Source organism: Haemaphysalis longicornis, unplaced genomic scaffold (genome assembly GCF_048455015.1).
Source record: "Haemaphysalis longicornis isolate Haplotype H1 unplaced genomic scaffold, Haemaphysalis longicornis Haplotype H1 scaffold_23, whole genome shotgun sequence".
NCBI classification, from domain to species: domain Eukaryota; kingdom Metazoa; phylum Arthropoda; class Arachnida; order Ixodida; family Ixodidae; genus Haemaphysalis; species Haemaphysalis longicornis.
The window spans coordinates 6,356,937-6,375,791 of NW_027526306.1; the positions used below are offsets into that span (position 1 = coordinate 6,356,937).

Genomic DNA, 18,855 nt, shown 5'->3' on the forward strand with positions numbered 1-18,855 from the left:
GGGGCGCCCACCTAGTCAAGGTTATCGACCACCATGGCAAGCAACTCTTGGCCATCATTACATACGCCTCCTTTTGGGATTTTTCTTTCAAAAGCCAAGTTGCCGCTTCTCCATTTTTAAAGTTGCGAGCTGTCAAAGTCAGTTTGGCCGCACTCACCGTAGGAATGTTCTCCATTCGAAGATATTCGGTAGTTTCAGTGCGCAGCACTCACGCGCCCGCTACTGTGGTTGACAGCGTCGCGGGCCTCGTGAGTCGTAAACGAACAAACGAACAAACTAAGGCAACACCGATGACAGAAAGAAAACAGAAGAAGAAATTTAGGCGAAAGTGTAAGGGTGAGGGCGGTATGCCGAGGCTGTGCCAGACACGTGTGTGAGAACAGTGTCTCGGCGTACAGTGGCGCCCAAGAAAGGATGCAAAAAACCAGCCTTCCATAAAAGCTAGCGTGTTGTTCTTTCAAGTTTACAGAAAGCGCAGAAGCCCGGCACGCGCTGCGTGTTGCACGTACATCCGTCTTTCTTCGTCCATCTTGTCGTTTCACGGCTCGTCTGACCCACGTGACATTTGCGCGGGAGGTTCAAACACGACTGCGAACAAAATTCTGGGCATTTATTGCCGACCGTTTATTAGCAGGCATGTGTTGGGATAACAAATTCCGATTTCTCCCTTATTGTAACATTAAACTCTGGAATGCGGCCAATTTGATAATATGCGAATGTTAATCTCCAGGGAACATAAAAAACGAACATAAACATTGCATATATAGTCCTGATTTTGCTGCTCGATTACCCGGCTCTGCTCGAGGGCGAAGTTGAAAACGTTCCTGTCGAGTTTCGGAAACTGTAACAATAAATCAATAGAAGAGGGTGCATATTATATTTTACACAGCTACCATATCTGCAGTTCCACAATAACGATGACACAAGGTTATTCAGGCTTCAGTTCTTGGTTTCAATATAAATTGCGGTAGCGACAGTTGCTAGGATGGCAATAGCGATAGCGGTAATCATTAGGTGAACATATGACTTCATTGATGAATCGCGGCAAGAAATGTAGCGATTGAGGAAGCGTGTTCCCTTTGAGTTCGCTGTTTTGTTAAGGGGAACGAAAAACTGGTGGATCACCGATAAAACGGGCAATTTTGTCAAGCAATTCTTGGACGTATTTCTGCGATGATGCCTTCAGCTGTTCCAATTCCTCCGCCCTGAGCGTTCCGTCGGGTCGGCCGGCGAATACATTCACAAATGAGTCAACCTGCGTGAGTGGCGATGCCGTTACAGTTACTTGACTCGGAAAGTTCAGTGTATAGGTGTCAATCTCCAGCCTGCTGTCCCGCCTGCAAGAGGAAACACCGGTCATTTTTTTGGGGGGAAAAACATTGGACACAGTAAAATTTTAACACAAGCGCTAAAGTTTATGAGATTGTGCATGTTGTAGCTGCTAATAGTCACAAGGGGCAAATTGTAATGTACGGGAGTAGCTAACTTAGTATCACTAAGTAAGTTTTATAGTGCGAAAGGATTACTTCGCGCTTGAAAATTTAGCGGAGGGGTATTAACGATAGTGAAAGAAACTCCACGAAGGTTGTTATTCTAGCGAAGATTGTATCTGCTGACTCGAGACGCCGTCAGTGATGGTGTGGGTGTTGTTCACCAAGACGTCCTACTCACGGCCCCTCCACTTCCTCGTGCCTTTCGGCAGGCGACCGGATCGCGCCATACTCCGTGCCAATCACCGGCGACCCCTCCATCCCGAGAAGGCAGAACGAGGTTGGCTCGTTTCGCGCGCACCGCTTTTGACAGAAGGACGGAACCAATAAAAAGGGCAAGAAAGTTTCATAAAGTAAGCAAACGGCAGCTAGCAGCTTATGTCATGAAGTGGGACTCGCAGGGTTGAGCGAGGAAATAAGATATCATGCGTAAAAAATTGGCCGCGTATCTGCTCCTTTCGTTGCAAATGTCAACAAAAGACGATAGTCTTTATTGACTTTTGCCAAGTAAATCCCTCTCTTCGCTTTCCGCCTCACCTCTCATTTTGTTCCTCTTGCGTCGCGTTTCTCCCAATGTAAAGACGCCAAAGGTTTGCTTATTTCATTTTAAATTTACCACGTTCCACTGCTCCAGGCCGGGTGTCTCGATGCCAACACTGCCGTACGGCGAAGACGCGCGTGAATCGAGGCGCCCTACTTCAATGTTTATAGAACCGCGTTTCCCTACTCCACGTGCGTTGCAAGAAGAATATGGAACCTATCTAGTGGAACCTTTCGTAACTGTTGCCGGTTGATTTCTTTAAAATGGCGTCAGAAGCTATAGTGGTGCGGGCGACAGCAGGCGACGGCGGAGTGAATTGTTTTTCAGCAGTTGCTGAAGTATTTAATTTCGCGAAAATCACGCATGTGTGATTTTTTGTAAAGGAACACTGCAAATATCACTTCTGTATTAATTTGTTGTCTGATATTTGCGTAATGTCTTGTTCTTCTTGAACAATGTTGACAAGTATGAACATTACACCAGGCTTAGATGGGTAGATTTAGCTGCGACTATTGCGCAAGCATTGTTTGCGCAAGCATTGTTTTGTGCAAGCATTGTTGTGCAAGCAAATCGCGCAAGCATTGTTTTACTTTGGCCGGGTGGCTGAATAGAGTCACAGACAGACAGACGGACAGACAGAGAGACAGACAGACAGACAGACAGACAGACAGACAGACAGACAGACAGACAGACAGACAGACAGACAGACAGACAGACAGACAGACAGACAGACAGACAGACCAAAATATCTGGGTTTAAGTAGCCCAAGAAAGACTACCGTCTTTAAAATGGCCTAGTTACAAAAAACACCACTGGATATTTGAAATATTTGACGTTAGGCCGCCGCAGCATGCCTCTCGACGGAGACCGCACATTGCGCCACACGAACGAACGCATAGGCCATGGAGGAAGTTTCTTTCCTTCAAGGCATAGTCAAACACCTGCCAGAGCACTCGTCTCCGCCACGCCACCCGCAGAAAAAGGGTTCGGCTGTGGTTGGTGAAAGGCTCGGGATTTGGATTAACACGAATTTCACAATGGATTGGTTTATGGTTTTCAAGGTTGGACAACCTTCGTGTGCACCCTAGTTTCCGGTAGAGGAGGAGTTGATTTTTCGGCACTTAATTGTTTCATTCAGTTGTTGTCTCTATGAATATCAATGTATTTTAACCACCAAACTTTTAACATGTAAATGCCCAGCTTTTTGCGGTACTTTACGCCTTAAGAAAACAACATGACTGCCTCGTTGCCTCTCTCTTGATAAGTCGTGGTTGATAATTTAATCAAAACTTAAAGACAAAGTTTAGAAATAAAGCAGTACAAGTTGTCCCGTTTTAATTATGTAGTTATAAAAATGGAGGTAACGGTCTCCTCTTGTCGTTGCGGGTAAGGAAGCAGAAGGCTTACACGAAACTTAACGAAGCTCATAAAAGTGGTGACGTGAAGGCAATGGAACGGGCCAATATAGGGCTTGAAGTGCAGAATCGTAAACTGTTGCACATGCGGCCAAAATAAACTCTGCTTACCATCGTTTTCTGCATCTCTCCAAAGATTCCTGCAGCCAGCAGTTCTAAAAATTGCAAGGTATTTCTCCTTGACATCGTGAGATGCTGTATGCAACCTTGAGTATGGTTTTATTCCGTACGCTGAATGCTCGTCCATTCCAACCTCAATAATTCGAATTTTTCGATACTTGGAACTGTACACTTTGGCCCCACCTGGCTTCTGTAGATGCGTATGTATAACAAGGCCATTATTATGAACGGTAGCAATTTACACCACGGACAAATCCAACTACTAGCCCCGCACCACCGGCTTGGTGCCGTACAAACGGCCTGAGGAACGCACCCACTGGCTACACACGAGGCATCACCACCTTCGGAATGAAGAAAAAAAATGGGGAAATAAAGTACAACCGGGTAAAAATAAACTGAACCCACAGGGTGCAGGTTATGGAGGACGTGTTCTTTCCAAATATGTCAACAATGTCAGTCTTCACATCATTCAAAAAAAAAAAAAAACGGGTCCGTTTCATTTCAAACCCAGTCAGGTATGAACATACGTCTGGTTATTTCAGACAGCTTCGATTTCTTTCAATTCGTAACCTGTATAAATTGCGACTCTCTGAAAATGTGTTCTCGCAAGTAAAAAGCGACCGCGATTTATTCTTCTCAACGTATGCCGATACTGAATATCATTATAATTTAAGAAGCAATAGTTTTGAAACACCAACAAGGAGAACTAAATATGACGAACAAATCTTAGCGTGGCAGATTCCAAATTTTCTCAACTAGCGGTCGAATGTAATCGATGTTATAGATAAATCGCCATCAATGCGGGTACTTAGAAAACGTAAATATTATGTTTCTGCACTGCATATGACACTTCCCAGTTACATCATCTACAGTATCTATGTCTGTCATGTTTTTCACGTTGTGTGTCTACGAGTATATGGATCCTTTATTTGTGCTGTTTCGGTTGTCAGTAGTTTTGAGGGCCTTTTCGCGCTGTCTTTCGTCTTTTTTTTCTTGTTTTCTTTGGTTTCTTCAAGTCATGTATCAGAGATACCACGGTGACTTTTTTCTGTTGTTTCTTACCATGGCTCTCCTTCTTCGCATTGGATGATGACCCTTTATAGTGTTATATAAGCTGTTTTTGATTTTGAACTGCAATGATGTTGCTGTGTGTCGTGAGCTGCGGCCTAAATAAATAAATAAAATATCAATACATAAGTAAATAAATAAATAAATAAAAATAAACAAACAAATCGACGCAGTGTATTGCGTTGCACTGACAGACAAGGATGTCATCTCTCAGGAGGATACGCAGAGCCTGCCGCTGGCAGTGACAATAAGGGGGGAAATGACGGAGCACCGGTACGGCCGTTCACGCGGTAGTGACAGCTGGATGGAAGGCCGCACGTGGCTTAATGGTGTTTGAAGAAGGGGAAGAGGACAACCTCCGCTACCTTTCTTCGTTGTACCAAAAAGTACTGGTTGTCGTCTTCAAGGGCAAAAAGGACACTGGAATGAGCGACTTTCTCAAGACTCAAATTGGCGGCCTGCCTAGTTCGTTCCTACCGCTGCGTACTGATGGTATTCTTCATTTTCACTAGTATGAACTTTCATTACCTCAAATTTATATGGCTTTCTAATGCGGTTAGAGTTATTTAGCCTTTCCTGGATTAGAAAACACCGCGATTCACAAAGCCAGAAAAAATTTGCTCTCCGCAAATTGTCCCTAAATTATTTTGTGAGAAGTTGGTGCCCTGTTGATGTTGGCTCCTGAGCCTCCTACGAGGGTGTCAAGAAACAGCACAAAACACAACAAAGAGTTAAAAAATAGATACCTACTCTCTGACATCCAGTAGCATTTGCACTGCGGGTATGAAGACGTTGAAAACTACATCGCTGCTGCGAATGTAGCCGTCCACAGAAGCCACTGCTGATATGGTAATATCCCGAAATCCGAGATCGAAGTGGGCGCTAAGGCCGCAATCTCCGACTCTGACCACACTCTCGCCGCTCCGATACACCGTCGAAAGGCCGGTTATGTTTCCGCCAGCCACAGACACGCGGCCGAAGTGCAAGTTGAACTCCTCCAAGTCATTAGGTAGTTGCGCGGGCTCGAGTCCCAGTGAGAAGACGAGCTTGCTAAGGCAGCCATCAAAGAACCACCGCTCGCGCTCTAGACCCAAGCTGCGTGGCTCCCGCCGTCTTGCTGTAGGTCCCGTCCGCTCAGCATGGCTGTCGTTGCGGTCACTGTCGTCCGAACTGCCTCCGTCGCTACCACGAGGATTCTGTCCTCTCAACAGGGCAAGGTAGCTCGAAGCGCTGTCAAGGGCCTTTTGCCAGGTTCGGCTTAGCAGAGAGCCTGTAGAATACACCAGCAAAATTACCACATCACGAAAACTACAATGCCTTTACGTTGTTGTAATATCTCATCTGAAAGAGAATAAAAGCGACTGATTGGTGTGTGGTTTTTTCAATATCTGAGCGAGTTAACAAGGTGTATAAAAGGAAACGAACACTAGACCACTCTACAAAGCGCTGAAAGAACGGACGGGAAACGTCCCCAGACAATTCGTGAAAGCCGGTTTCTCGCTTTAGATTGAAAGGTTAGAGTGAAATTTACGGCTCCTTTTCACAGGCTGAAATCTACAAAATTTCCATTCCGTGATGCTGACCGCTGAAATTATTTCTGAAATATTACACCCAAATGCGCCTTTTTATAGTGTTTTCTCTAACAGTAGATTTACAAACATTTATTATTTATAATCCAAAAAATACTGTTTATGATTTATGTGATCCCTTCGTCCCTCTTGTGCCTAATGGGAGGCATGTACCCTTATAGTCGCAGGAGCCCCTGCCAAATTTTGCGTTCGCCTGAATTTCAGATTGTGTTTTTGCTGGTGCGGGAACTATTAGTTCATTTTCGACCTAAAAGAGCTCGCTGAAAACATCTCCACATGTGCCCAGTACCTAATTATGTGATCGGTGGCGGTATACTTCTGAAGGGCTCGTAATTATTCACAAGGATCTCATTACGCAACTGTTAACTATATGTTCCGAACGAGCAGTAGCGTAACGCGCTCAGCGAAAAGAAGTGCTCACGTTTGTAACGTCGCGCTATATGTGAATGCTATAAAGCGCAGACCTTCATAATCCAGGCAGCGCGAAGAAGTGTTAACGTTTCTACCCTAATGCTGTACGTCACTGCAACAGCCCAGACATTCATAGCAAAACAGCCCAGACATTCTTGATTGCGCCTGTAACTGAGGTTTTTCATAAAAATGGCGGATGTCAACAAATGCCGATACGCCCTTCGTAAAGAACTCTTGTACGGGTGGAGATTCTGTTACGTATTTTGAAGAACTTTAAAAATAGCAACGTAAAGCCATTAGTAAACGAAAAAAGTCGGGGATAAATATTCACGAAGGCAGTACTGACCATTGATGATATTTAAGAGGGGCTTTTTTTTTAAAGCGCGGAATACTTGCAACATACCGGTGTAATCCAATTAAAACTTATAATTGTGATTGCATGGGGATCAAACTCCTAACTTAGCTAAGCACAGCGTTTGTGAAAGCTTGGAAGTATCATGCAGCATTTGAGAACACAGCAACGTGGGCAAAAAAAGTTTCAAAAAACCTGGCAAGATGAAGGCTCATGTTGGTTTTCTTGAAGGTTGCTATAAGATCGCTAATTGTTTCAATTTGTTTATGCAGTCATAAACTTACCCTTAACCAATTAAATCAGTAAAGTAAGATTTGTATATCCTTGGGGAAATGATGAAATATTGTTTGGCCGCGAGGCCGGTGTCGCTACTCCACATGCACGAACGAAAATATTCAGCCCATGTCTAGGCCGGTTGCTAGCGGTCTTGAACCGAGATTTCATTCCTCTCAGCGAGGCATGGCGATGTTCAAAATATCTGCGTGGGAGTTTTCGGACAGTCGCATCACGCGGCGGTTAACGCCTCTTACATTACAGAAGCACCATCTTACCGACAGGGAGAACGTTCGAAGGGTCACACACTGACACATGCAGTGTTACTACTGTTCTCTGCAAGGGATATTTTATCGCACAGATCTCTGCGTTTGTATGCGGGCCTGCTTTCGGCCGCGTAAAACTTGAGATTGGCTTGTCAGCCACGGCCATAATTACCATTAAGATAAATGGGTCTTTGGAGTGGAAGAAACAAGATAACCCTTCACGGCCCAACAAATTCGTTTACTAAGTGGCACCTGCTTCTGTTTCGGTTTCACAGACCTGGGTAGTCACTGCAAACGTTTCCGATATTTTATTGGTTTCAGTAGTTCACTCATTTCGCCACCAGGGGTTCGAGAAATCGCACATTAAGAACAACGCCCTAGCCGGCGCGATTACACTAGCCGACTTCTAGATGGAAACTAGTATTTCTTCTTGATATTTTCGCAGTTTAAGGATAACAAGCGCAAGACACGAATTGTAGGACTTGAAAAAACACGATCGGGTAAAAATTAAATCTGTTTCCTTCGTGTGTGTTCCCTAATCACGCTTGAAAAATGCGCCCAAAGATTTGTGTGGGCTGGGCTTTCGTCGTAACGAAAACTTAGCTGCGCGGTACAGGGTGGCCGGATCGTCCACTGCAGCGCTAGCCGTCAATAAATTTTTCTTGCTTTCTTGGTGTCTCATTTATTCGCGGTTTTGTTATGGCTCGTTGGTTATGCTTTCTTGAGCCCTAAGCTTGAACTTGTTCCGTAATCACCTATGATAATATTATTATTTATAATTTTTAATTACTTTCATAAAAACTTCATTGTTATTTCTAATCAAAAAATCTTATTACTAATATAAATGCCCCTGAAAACAATATAACGCTTATAACTAATACGTGCAAAGCCGCTTTTCGGCGCCTGATGCCGTTTTTAAGGTATTCTTACTACCTGCAGATCATACGAATAGACGCCCAGCCCACACATATGTGTGGGTTTGTTTTCTGTGTGAAATACTCTGAGCTTTCCATTTTCACTTGTCGAAGCATCATTAGGAAGGGGTAAATACACAAAATGTAATTACATGTGGTTATTTTTTTCTAAAAACGTTTTGTTGAAGAGGAAAGGGGTATGAGCAATTGTTTTGCGGCTGCATGAATTTAAAAACGTTGCACACCGTCATGCAGGTCAGTGGATTTTGGGGCCACGCAGGTGTGAAGAGAAAGTCCAATATATATCTAATATAACACCGGATATGCTTACCACTCATTTACTTGGTTGATTAACCCGCTCCCTCCCTCCCGCCATTCCCCTTACCAGCATCTCACCTTCTTCGAGCACACCTTCTTCTTCGCTGTTTGTTGCGAACACTGTCACTTCTCCAAGCGTTTTCACCGCCATCTTCCGTAGTTCCCGAGCCAATACCTGGCCTACTTTTCTTTCGACGAATGGTTTTACTAGCCCCGCGATGAAATCGTAGCTGGTCTGGTTGGCACTGTTGAGCAGCAGACGAATCCTTGACATACGTACGTTGTGCACATGCACCCGTAGGTGACTCGGTGATGTCCTGAAATAATTGGGAAAGTGGACTTATTTTAACACTACACACGCAACGCGAATAATGTTGATGTCACATCGGCAAACTGCGGGGGGGGGGGGGGGGGGTTGTTGGGACGCTATCGCAGTGAGGGCGCAGTTTTTGCAGTCTACAGAGCTTTTGTGCGGAACATCTCAAGAGGCATACATGAGGTCGTACTATGCTGCAAATGTGCACATGTTCTAATTGGGACGAAGTTGCAAAACTCTGATTGGAATTTCCTCTGTCAATGACCCCCAGGCTGCGAGAAAAATTGCGGTAAGACAATGGTCATGTACAATTGGTCGGGTTGGCAGGTACCATGTTAGCTAGACAGAGCTAAAAACAGCCCCTAAAGCAACAAAACCTAAGACGTAAATATTTCAACAGTTGGCTGGAACATTTCTTTGGATAGCAGCCAAAATAACTCTATGCACAACTGTGCTCCAGAGCACGTAAATATAGGCATTTATAACAATACCGCAGCAGCCACGACGGCAGGTTGGAGAAGGTGGTGCTAAGATTACTCAACCCTCCCCTGGAGACCTCGCGATGGTTTGGTAGTCGCCATTTGGTAGTCGGCATATTTGTTGCCCGTCAGATGCAATCGTCCGCATGTGCGTTCTAAATTGGTGCCTTAAACGTACTAAGTACGCACAAAAGATGCACTACAGAGCCACCAAAACTTCCTCCTCTGATGGAATGGAGATGAGAATCCGTGAGCATCACATTACAGCGAAGTATTCTTTCGAATTATCCCGTCGCCTTGTTTGTGTTGCTCAGTCATGTGCAGCTGGTATTTGTGTTGCTGGGTTGCTCTCTCGAAACGCAGAATATAACAAACTGCCTATGTTTTGATTTTTTTTCTTTTTTCTGCTGTCTGTTGCTAAAAAAGGCAGGTGTTGCTAATCGCCTCACTTAGGCATATATTCACCCAGAATGTGAAATGGTTCAGGTTTAACACTGCACACCTAGTAATCACGAGTTAAAGCACATAGTATCCACGTAGTGTTTCGTGAGACTTTGAATTTTCTTCAAATTTGGCAGCTTGCCGTCTAGCTGTATCAACTAGATAACCAGGTTAATCCTTTCGATATTGCTAAAGCGACTGCGCACGTGGCGCGCCATCGATGCCGAGGCCGAGCGACGAGGCGTTGGAGAAGTGGCCGTAAAGCCCACGCCTGGTCATGTCGATTTAATTGTGGAGTAGCGCTCGCACAACGTCTAGCCTGCGGTGAGCGATCAAGCACAGGCAAAAAAAAGAATCACCCTGTCCTAATCACCTGGTACCACAGCGGCAACGCTCCGGGCTATAAATCGATAAAAAAATGCGCAGCTTGCGCGCTTATGCCTGATGATCATTTGGGACAAGATTAATGACCTTCAAAGCTGCAGCGTAGTAGAACTTTCGCTCTGATACACATTAAGATTGCGACTAGCAACTTGGCAGCCAACGCCAAGTTCTTTTTACATCTAGCTAAGGATATCAGTGGAGGACGCGCGAAGTAAACGCTTAATAGGTAGTTTTAGCATAAGGGCTAGCATACGCTACCGTTACGGCGACGGGTAACCGTGATCGGAGTGCGCATGGGTGCGCGGTGATGGCGGTAGGCCACCTCTCACCGGAACAAATCCACGGGCTCGACCAGGCGTGAGCGCTCTAGGCCCGGCGCGAATGCGCACCTGCCCAGTAGGGTCCTGGCACCCGGCGCCGTAGCGCTAGCATACACTAGCCGCTATGCTAAAACGCTCTAATGTTAGGCCTAACGCAGGGCCATTTGCTACCACCGTTTTGCACTGTTACGTTTTTTGCGTCTGTAATGAAATTTCTTTTCGTGCACAAGACGCGATCCGGAATTTAGAAAGAATGCGTACCCCCGTCCGAACTTATATGACGCCTCTCAAAAATAGGGTTTGATAAAGCAAGCGCATGCCCTTGTGGGGAGCCAATGGTCACGTCATACCGGAGCAAACCCGCATCCGTATGACGCGTCTCAAAAAGGAGGTCAAAGAAGACTGCGCATCTCCGAGTTTACATCTACTGAAAATGTTGCTCGAGTTTTGGTTATGAGGATCACGGTTACAGTTCATGTTTTTCGCCAAGTGAATCATCTATTGCTTGAGCGATACTCACTCATTAAAATATGCTGTAACTAAAATTGGTCCCTGTTAGAAAGCCCAGCGAGAAGTGACAACTGTCCTTTAATTTATAATGGAGTAAATGTCAGGTAAATATTGGGGTTGCCACAGCACGCTCTCTAATTCTATGAAAAGTCTGTTCAGTTTGAGTTTTTGAGGAGAGGCAGACTGCCTTCCTAAAGAAGAGCCTTGAACTAGTTTTTAACCTTTGGGTTAAAAAACAGTGACTTGACTTCTAACCTTCCAAAGGGTAGCGATTTATACAGAGCAGCAACCGATGCGTCATACGTGACACATTGTAAACCCGCTATAAATATTTTGCTGTTTCTCGAGTCACTTTCTTATGTTATAAACGTGCCATTGTTATTTGAAGTGTCCCTTCAACAACAAAATGAAAATCACCATGCTCACTAGAGACACGCCCACTTTTAATGGAGGGCTGCACTTACTCTTCGACGGTAAAAGATGCCCGAAAATTGGCTGCCCGCGCGGTGAGGTGGAAGGTACTCTGTAGCACATCTGACCTTACGCCGCCGGTGTAACGAACGTCGAGAGGCCCGCCTTCAATGTGGTAGTTTAGCCGGCTGCCGGCACTGCCGATGTTCAGCACAGCTTGCCCGCTGCGTCGTATATTGTGAAGGCCGGTCAGTTTCCCTTCGGAAAATCCGATGTTGATACCATACAAGTTTTCTGCTCTGTAGATCATATCAGGCAGTGAGACTTCTTCAAATTCATCCGAGAGAGCTACTTTTTTTAGACCTCTGTCGAGCAGAGAATGGTGGGGCGTACACGACTCTGAAAGAAGAAAAGCGAACATGATTAACCAGGCACTGTAATTCTGCGTATTTGTTTTGCATCATTGAACGAAGAACACGATGAAATGCCGAAAATTATCATGCTTCAATTTAGAAACCTAAAGAAAACAAAAATTAGCCAGAGATCACCGTTCAAACTTTAATGCGCAGCATATCAACTGTTAGTTTTAAGACCATTCAAACTTTAATGCGCAGCATATCAACTGTTAGTTTTAGGACCATTCAAAACCTAATGCGTAGCATATAAAGTGCTATCTTAAAGACCATTCCGCACTAAATGCGTTGCATATAAAGTGTTAGTTTAGTTTGAAGAGTACTTACTGCTCTAGTTATTTGATGACGTATTGAAAGTAAAATTAGCGAAAAAGACGCAGCAGAAGAAAAGGCACACAGACAACACCACTCCATCGGCTAACAACGGCTTCATTTAGAAGAACATTACCCTTATATATTTCTCCCGTAAACACGCACACTTTAAACAAATTTACTAAAGAAACTTACAGAGATGCCAACTGATGTTCTTTGTCTGTTAAAACTAAGCAAACGTATCTATGAACAACGTACGCGGTGTATGAGGTAGAGGTACATAATTGTGCTCCTTCTTCGTGGTCGATGCATGTATTGTGTTATCTAGAACCATGCCATTTTTGCGATTTTCAAGTAAGCGTGTTGACGCACTGTAAGCCCGGTTTCACGCAGGCGCCGTGTGTCCAGAGATCTTATCATAATTTTATGTCGGTAAATTGGTTATGGAAAAAGGCATGAGTTTTTTGACAGGACGCCATCAGTCCCACAGTCCAGCTAAAAAAGCTTTCGTTTAAACAGATTTCGACGAGCCCAGGCTTACATCCTGATTTTTCACGACCGATAGCACTACGACCGATAGCACTACCGAGTTCACACCGATTGAGAAAATTCTTGCACCTTTTACATGAAACCTAAACTGCTTCCCGTGCGCGAATCAAAAGTTGCTCCATGCTGCCTCGGGAGTTCATTAAGGCACCCACCAGTTCGCCTAGTATAGAGCTCTCCGACGCACAGTGGGGTGAAATTTACCATACCCACTGCCCACGTAGTGCAGCTCGTCTGGTAGTTACATTTGCCCGTGTCAGTTTTCCGCTTGGCGCGAAAACTGGGGGAGGACAACCCGGAAAGTCGGCTGTGAACAGTAATTCTTCTTGCTGCTGACTCAGTTTTTGTTTTGTAGAATGGTGCTCCCCCGGTAGGACGAGAAATCTGTGGTGCGCAGGGGTAAACTGTCAGAATTGCGTTTTACCCATTTACGATGAAAACTGAATGACAGCACGGCAAGGGAGAGGTGTGGCAGTAAAAATCATCCTCGGAACGTAAAAGTGCGAAACAAGGTGACAAGACACCTGCCGCGATCGACGGTTTCTCGCTCCTCCTTTTTGCAGCAAAAAAAAAACTCCACTGCAGCGATTTATATGTAGCTGCCACGGCCGCAGATTTTGTGCGTGATTATCACTGATGTGTATTACTCAAAAACGGTGTTCCATGTGTTGTTTGAAGCAACGAATTTTGGCTTACATTTATGGTATATTATAGCTAGTGCGGTAGGTAAGGCTGTCGAGAGCACCGAAAATTAATGTTTATAGAGAAAGGTCTTCGTAGGCTATTCAAATGAGTCAATTGAGAAAAAAGAAAAACCTATATACACAAAATAAAAGATTTGACCGCGGCAGCTGCAATGGTGCGGATAAGTACGCTAAGAAGCAAAAATTACAATAATAGTATTTACTAGTTATCTTACTGTACCATCAAGCATTTGCGTAATATGATGCTCTCAGCATGCGTCCGGATTATTTATCAAAATAGGCTCATAAAAAAAGCAGCGGGAATAAAACCCTTTAGCTTCAAGTTAATTGCCAAGTGGAGCAGCATTCCGCACATCTATTCTTTGTCCAAGCTCTCAGTGATGTTTCTTTTTCTAGATACTTATTCTGGTGTGTTTGCGCTGTTCTTACTAGAATACATGATTTATATTTATTAACTACCAGACTTCTACGTCCACTAATCCTTATTATATTGTTTCGCTTGCGCAAAATTATGGCATTCCCAAGTAATTTAATGACCGCACACTGGTTTTGGTAAGTAAGACAAAGGCGCATCAAGTTTGCGTTACTTATTTTAGTGCGTCGTGAGCGTGAGCTTTTCACAGCTGCCACTCATTCACTAGTAACGACGGAATGATTTCTTACTTTACGTTTCGAGAACAAATGAAAATGCATCCCCCAGAAAATTGGCGATTGCTTTTTTGTTCATATTTGCCGCGATACTATTGAATATTACATTGTTGGCTATTCAACCAGGTCTTGAATAAGGATCTTAAGATGTGATTAAGACCAAAAAAGTTGGCCCCGTATCTTCTCCTTTCGTTGCAAATGTCGCCAAAAGACGATAGTCTTTGCCGACATTTGCCAAGTAAATGCCTCCCTTCGCTCTCCCGCTCACCTCTCATGCTGGGCCTCTTCCGTCGCGCCCCTCTCAATGTAAACTAGCTAAAGTTTTGCTCAAGTCGATTTACATTTACCGCGTTACACTCCTCTAGGCCGGTTGCCCCGATGCCAGCGCTGCCGGACGGCGGAGAAGCGCGTGAATTGAGGCGCCCTACTTCAATGCTTATAGTACCGCGTTTCCCTAGTCCACGTGCGTTCCAGGCAGAACGTGGAGCCTATCAAGCGGAACCTTGCGTAACTGTTGCCGCTTGGCGGCAGGCGGTGACAGCGGAGTGAATTTTGTTTTCTGTAGTTGATAAATATTTAATTTCGCAAAAATCAAGCATGCATGATTTTTTATAAAGGAACACTGCAAATATCTCTTCTGTATTGTATTGTTATGTTATATTTGCGTAATGTCTTGTTCTTCAACAATGTTGACAAGTATGAATATTACACCGGACTTAGACGGGCAGATTTAGCTGTGACTATATAAGACTATTGCGCAGGCCTTGTTTTGCTTTGGCCGGGTGGCTGAATCGGGTCACAGACAGACAGACAAACAGACATACAGACAGACCAAAATTTGTGGGTTTAGGTAGCCCAAGAAGGACTATCGTCTTTAAAAAAGATAGTGCTATTATGTTATTATGTTATCGGTAAACTTTAGGTGTTCATACGCAAGCAAAAGCTCCTTCGCTAGTTTCTGCGGCTCATGCTGTTTTTCATGGCCGTGACAGTTTGGGGATTGCGCATAATATGTCTTCTAGCCACTCGAAAGAAATATGAATGTTTAGGTGAAATTCCTTGAGTGATGAGTAATAAGAAAACGAACGCACAAACCTTTCTCGGGTAGCTTTTGGTACAGCCGCATTTTCTAGGGGCAATACCTCCAAGTGGCAATACCTCCGGTTGAAAGGAGGTGTAATGAACCACGCCTGAGAACAACGCCGTTTACATGCAATATGCTACTATAAAAGTTGCGTACACTGCGCTGGCCATGTACAAACAAAAAATGTAAAGTGAAGAGATTTCTTATTTTGTTGACGCCAGAACTCGACACCGCTACTGGAAAACAGAGGTCCTGCATGAACGATACATTTCAAATACCAACTAAAGCGTATATTTTGAGCATCCGGCACGTTTCTCAGTGTATAAAGAGATAACTTCTGGCCAGTTCAAGAAAACTTCGCAAGTGCGTCACTTGAGAGCTCTAAACTGAGATGTATCAGTCCCGTTTGTTCTCAATGTTTTAAGAGGCGTACTCACGGCTCGTGACAAGTGGCAAAAGAAGCGCGATCAGGCATGTACAGCGAAGCATGGCGCTCCGTCGGTCTGTGCAGGGTTTTTCAGGAATATTCCTCATTGCCCGATGTACGTACTGACGCTGGAGCCGTTTTCGTATGGTGCTTGGCAAGCTGGCCGTGGCTTGAAGCTTAGTGGGGGCTGAACGCGTTTATCATGAAGACGGAAGGGCGCCGTTGATAACGCGTCAAACATCGCGTAATCGAGTCGGGCGAGCCTTTCCAGGGCAGATTAACTTACCAGGGGTGTTTGTTTCTGGAAGCGTTTCGCACCAGACGGAAATCCTTCTCAAGTCCGTTAGAAAGTTGTTTTAAGGGGGGATGGATAGTGGACGTAGCTGTTCAACTACATCTCCGGCTAACTTCGTTACTTTTCTAGCAATCCACTCGACAACGTGGCGCGTGTGCTTAATGAGTGTCTACTAACCACGTGAAAAAATTTATTCGGCTTAAGGGACATTTTCAGAAATGTTTTACAGGCACAGGACTAAAACATTTTCTACTTGTGTTAAATGCTTTAGGACTTATTGGGAACCAGAATAATAGCGGTGGTCATAGCCGTTGATTTTTTTTAAATATATATACATAGCATAAACATAAATTGTATTTATTTTTGAGAGAAAGAAGTGTGAATAAAAAGATATTTCGGCGATAAAATGGTTATTCTTGTTCAGAATGTGTATATAGCATTCATAACAAACTCACAAATAATGGATTTGAAACACAAATAGTTGAAGAGATAATAATCGTTTTCTCCGTGGAAATGGCGTTTTGAGAAATCCCACATCAAAGTTGTCGTTTCATTTATTTAAAATTGTCGCGTCTTGCGCGGATTCCGAGAAAAGCGAGACAATGCTACTACCAAAGCAGACTGCAGGCTTTAAAGACCGCTCTAATATGTCGAAAAACAAACTCACTACATGCTCGCAAACAGAATCATAGGCAACCGACTTTGCGCGAACAAGCATTTCGAAATGCATGCGCAATGCTATTTCAACTAACGCAGCGCCACTGCGGCATACGATGAAGTACAGAAAAATTCAAGTTACTATTAGTTATTTTTCTAGGTAATAGAGATAATAAATTTATCACTCGTTTTTAAAGAAAAAAATTTATCATCTAGAAACCACTATGCGTCACACGAAACCTGCAGTGACCACGCGGGGGCACAAGGGGTTGCGTTTGGCGCCATTTTTAAATGACTTCTGGTGCGCATCTGAGGACACCACTTTGTGGGGATGTTCTCGAAGGGTGTTAAAATATTTTGGCACTATGTTAAAAAAAATCTCATTTTTAGTCGGTTTTGCCCCTCAGCTCTCCTGACGCAACTGCTAGGATGCTTTAAAATAATTGAATTGGGCATATTTGATGCGGGTAGCCTTTATTTAGCTCCCATTAAACGGAGTGCAGTTGTTTTGATATTCTGCCATTTTTTGTTCAAATAATAGTGCCAATTTCCCGCGCCTGTGTTTTGTGGGTAAAGAGTTGAAGTGCTGAGTATGAACCCGCGGATTTTACTCTAAACCACGGCGGCGCATTTACTCGTGCCCACTAAAAATTTCCATAAAGCATACTTCTGGCTTGATTTTTCGTTACACATGCAGACGGTGTTAACTTATTCTTGGCCACCGTTCACATCCACCTGATTGCCAGCGTGTTACTGATGCACGTAATCTATGTGTACGCGTTAAACAAGGAGGTACAACTTGATCGCCGAAATGCCACGGAATCAGCAACGCTGCAATGATGTTAGCTGGTCTGCTCAAGCCTGAACAAAATCAGGAAAGCTGTCTCTCACGCGCAAGTTTAGTATGGCGAAGCTGTTGTAGGTGAGCATTGCCAAACACATAGTTAAATTTCAGTATCATTCTTTATTTTCATGGTTGCGCTGCCAGTAATCGTCGTCAAATGCACCGAAGAGGTGGTCGTCTTCTTCGGGACGAGTGGTGGATGCAAATTCATCCTCAGCATCGTAGACTTAGACCAGCTTTTCGTCATTGATTCAAGGCAGCGGTGGCGGGATCGGCAAGTCGTCTCGGGAAGGATTGGCATGCTCGTACCCATGTCTCCAATTTTCATAATGGCTTTAGGAGAATGCGGCGGTCACGGGGAGTTTCACCGAGTGTGTCTTTTCATCTTTAGCGTTAGCGCTGGAGTTTTTTTTGCATGTTCTGTAGCGCTTGACGACAGCACTGGAGTTTCTTTTCTTTTGTTACTGAGCCACTGCGGAAGCCGGGGATTCGGCGGTCGCCGCGAGGCACACTCTCACTAGCACTCTGCATTTTCTTGGTATTTTTTTCGTGCAATGGCGAACTTACGCACAGTAACAGCACCTCTGCTAAAAGAACAGTTGGCATCCAGACGGCTTTGGGTGGTCAAGGACCATTGGTGACTCTCGGCTTTGTAGAATAAAAAAATCTGTTTTGCGGCAATGTTTTTGCTCTTTCAGCTGTTAGAATAATGTCGACAATACAAAAATGACTTTAAAAACGTAGCGACGATTGTAGATGTTTTTAAATATTGTTAACTCATAGATATTTCTATTGTTCTGTTGAAGTACTGTACAGCTTGGGGGTGATTCACTTTTTACCGCATTTCCGGTTCGCACCAAAGATTCGCGGAGTCGGGTTATAGATAGCATCCCTGAGGTGGCGAGTGGAAAAGCTGTTGTGTTTTCGTAGTGCTTGTGCTTCTTTTGTGGACTACACAAAGAAATGACAAAATGGTGTATTAGAAATGTAACAATGGTGCCGAGCTCTACCATTCACCTCTTGTAGCTCACCAGTAAGAAACGTTTACGCTTTGGGGCCTGAACCCTCAAAACAAAGCTGCGAGGTATTGTATGCCAGTAGCATTTTTCCTCATCTAAACAAGGTGCGAAGCATGTAGCACTTACCGAGATTTTTTCCTCCCCTTTCCTTGTATTCATATATATTTATACTAAGAATGGTAAATTGTTATCGAGAGGGCTGGAGATGCCTTGCTATTTTGAGATCACAAAGGTCTCCATTTTCAAAACAAATTATTTCTATGCTTGGTATTCCCTCTTTCATCACAC

At 44.2% G+C, this 18,855-nt stretch overlaps 1 protein-coding gene across 1 annotated transcript; it reads right to left on the reverse strand.

Moving 5' to 3' along the window:
- Positions 1 to 428: 428 nt before the first annotated feature.
- Positions 429 to 15,934, reverse strand: LOC144172553 (uncharacterized). Its single transcript, XM_077701228.1, has 5 exons — positions 15,763 to 15,934; positions 11,672 to 12,017; positions 8,836 to 9,074; positions 5,385 to 5,904; positions 429 to 1,337 (listed from the first exon to the last, which is right to left on the reverse strand). Exons 1-5 carry the CDS (start codon positions 15,857 to 15,859, stop codon positions 1,097 to 1,099), a joined length of 1,443 nt encoding a protein of 480 aa, XP_077557354.1. The 5' UTR covers positions 15,860 to 15,934; the 3' UTR covers positions 429 to 1,096.
- Positions 15,935 to 18,855: the final 2,921 nt, after the last annotated feature.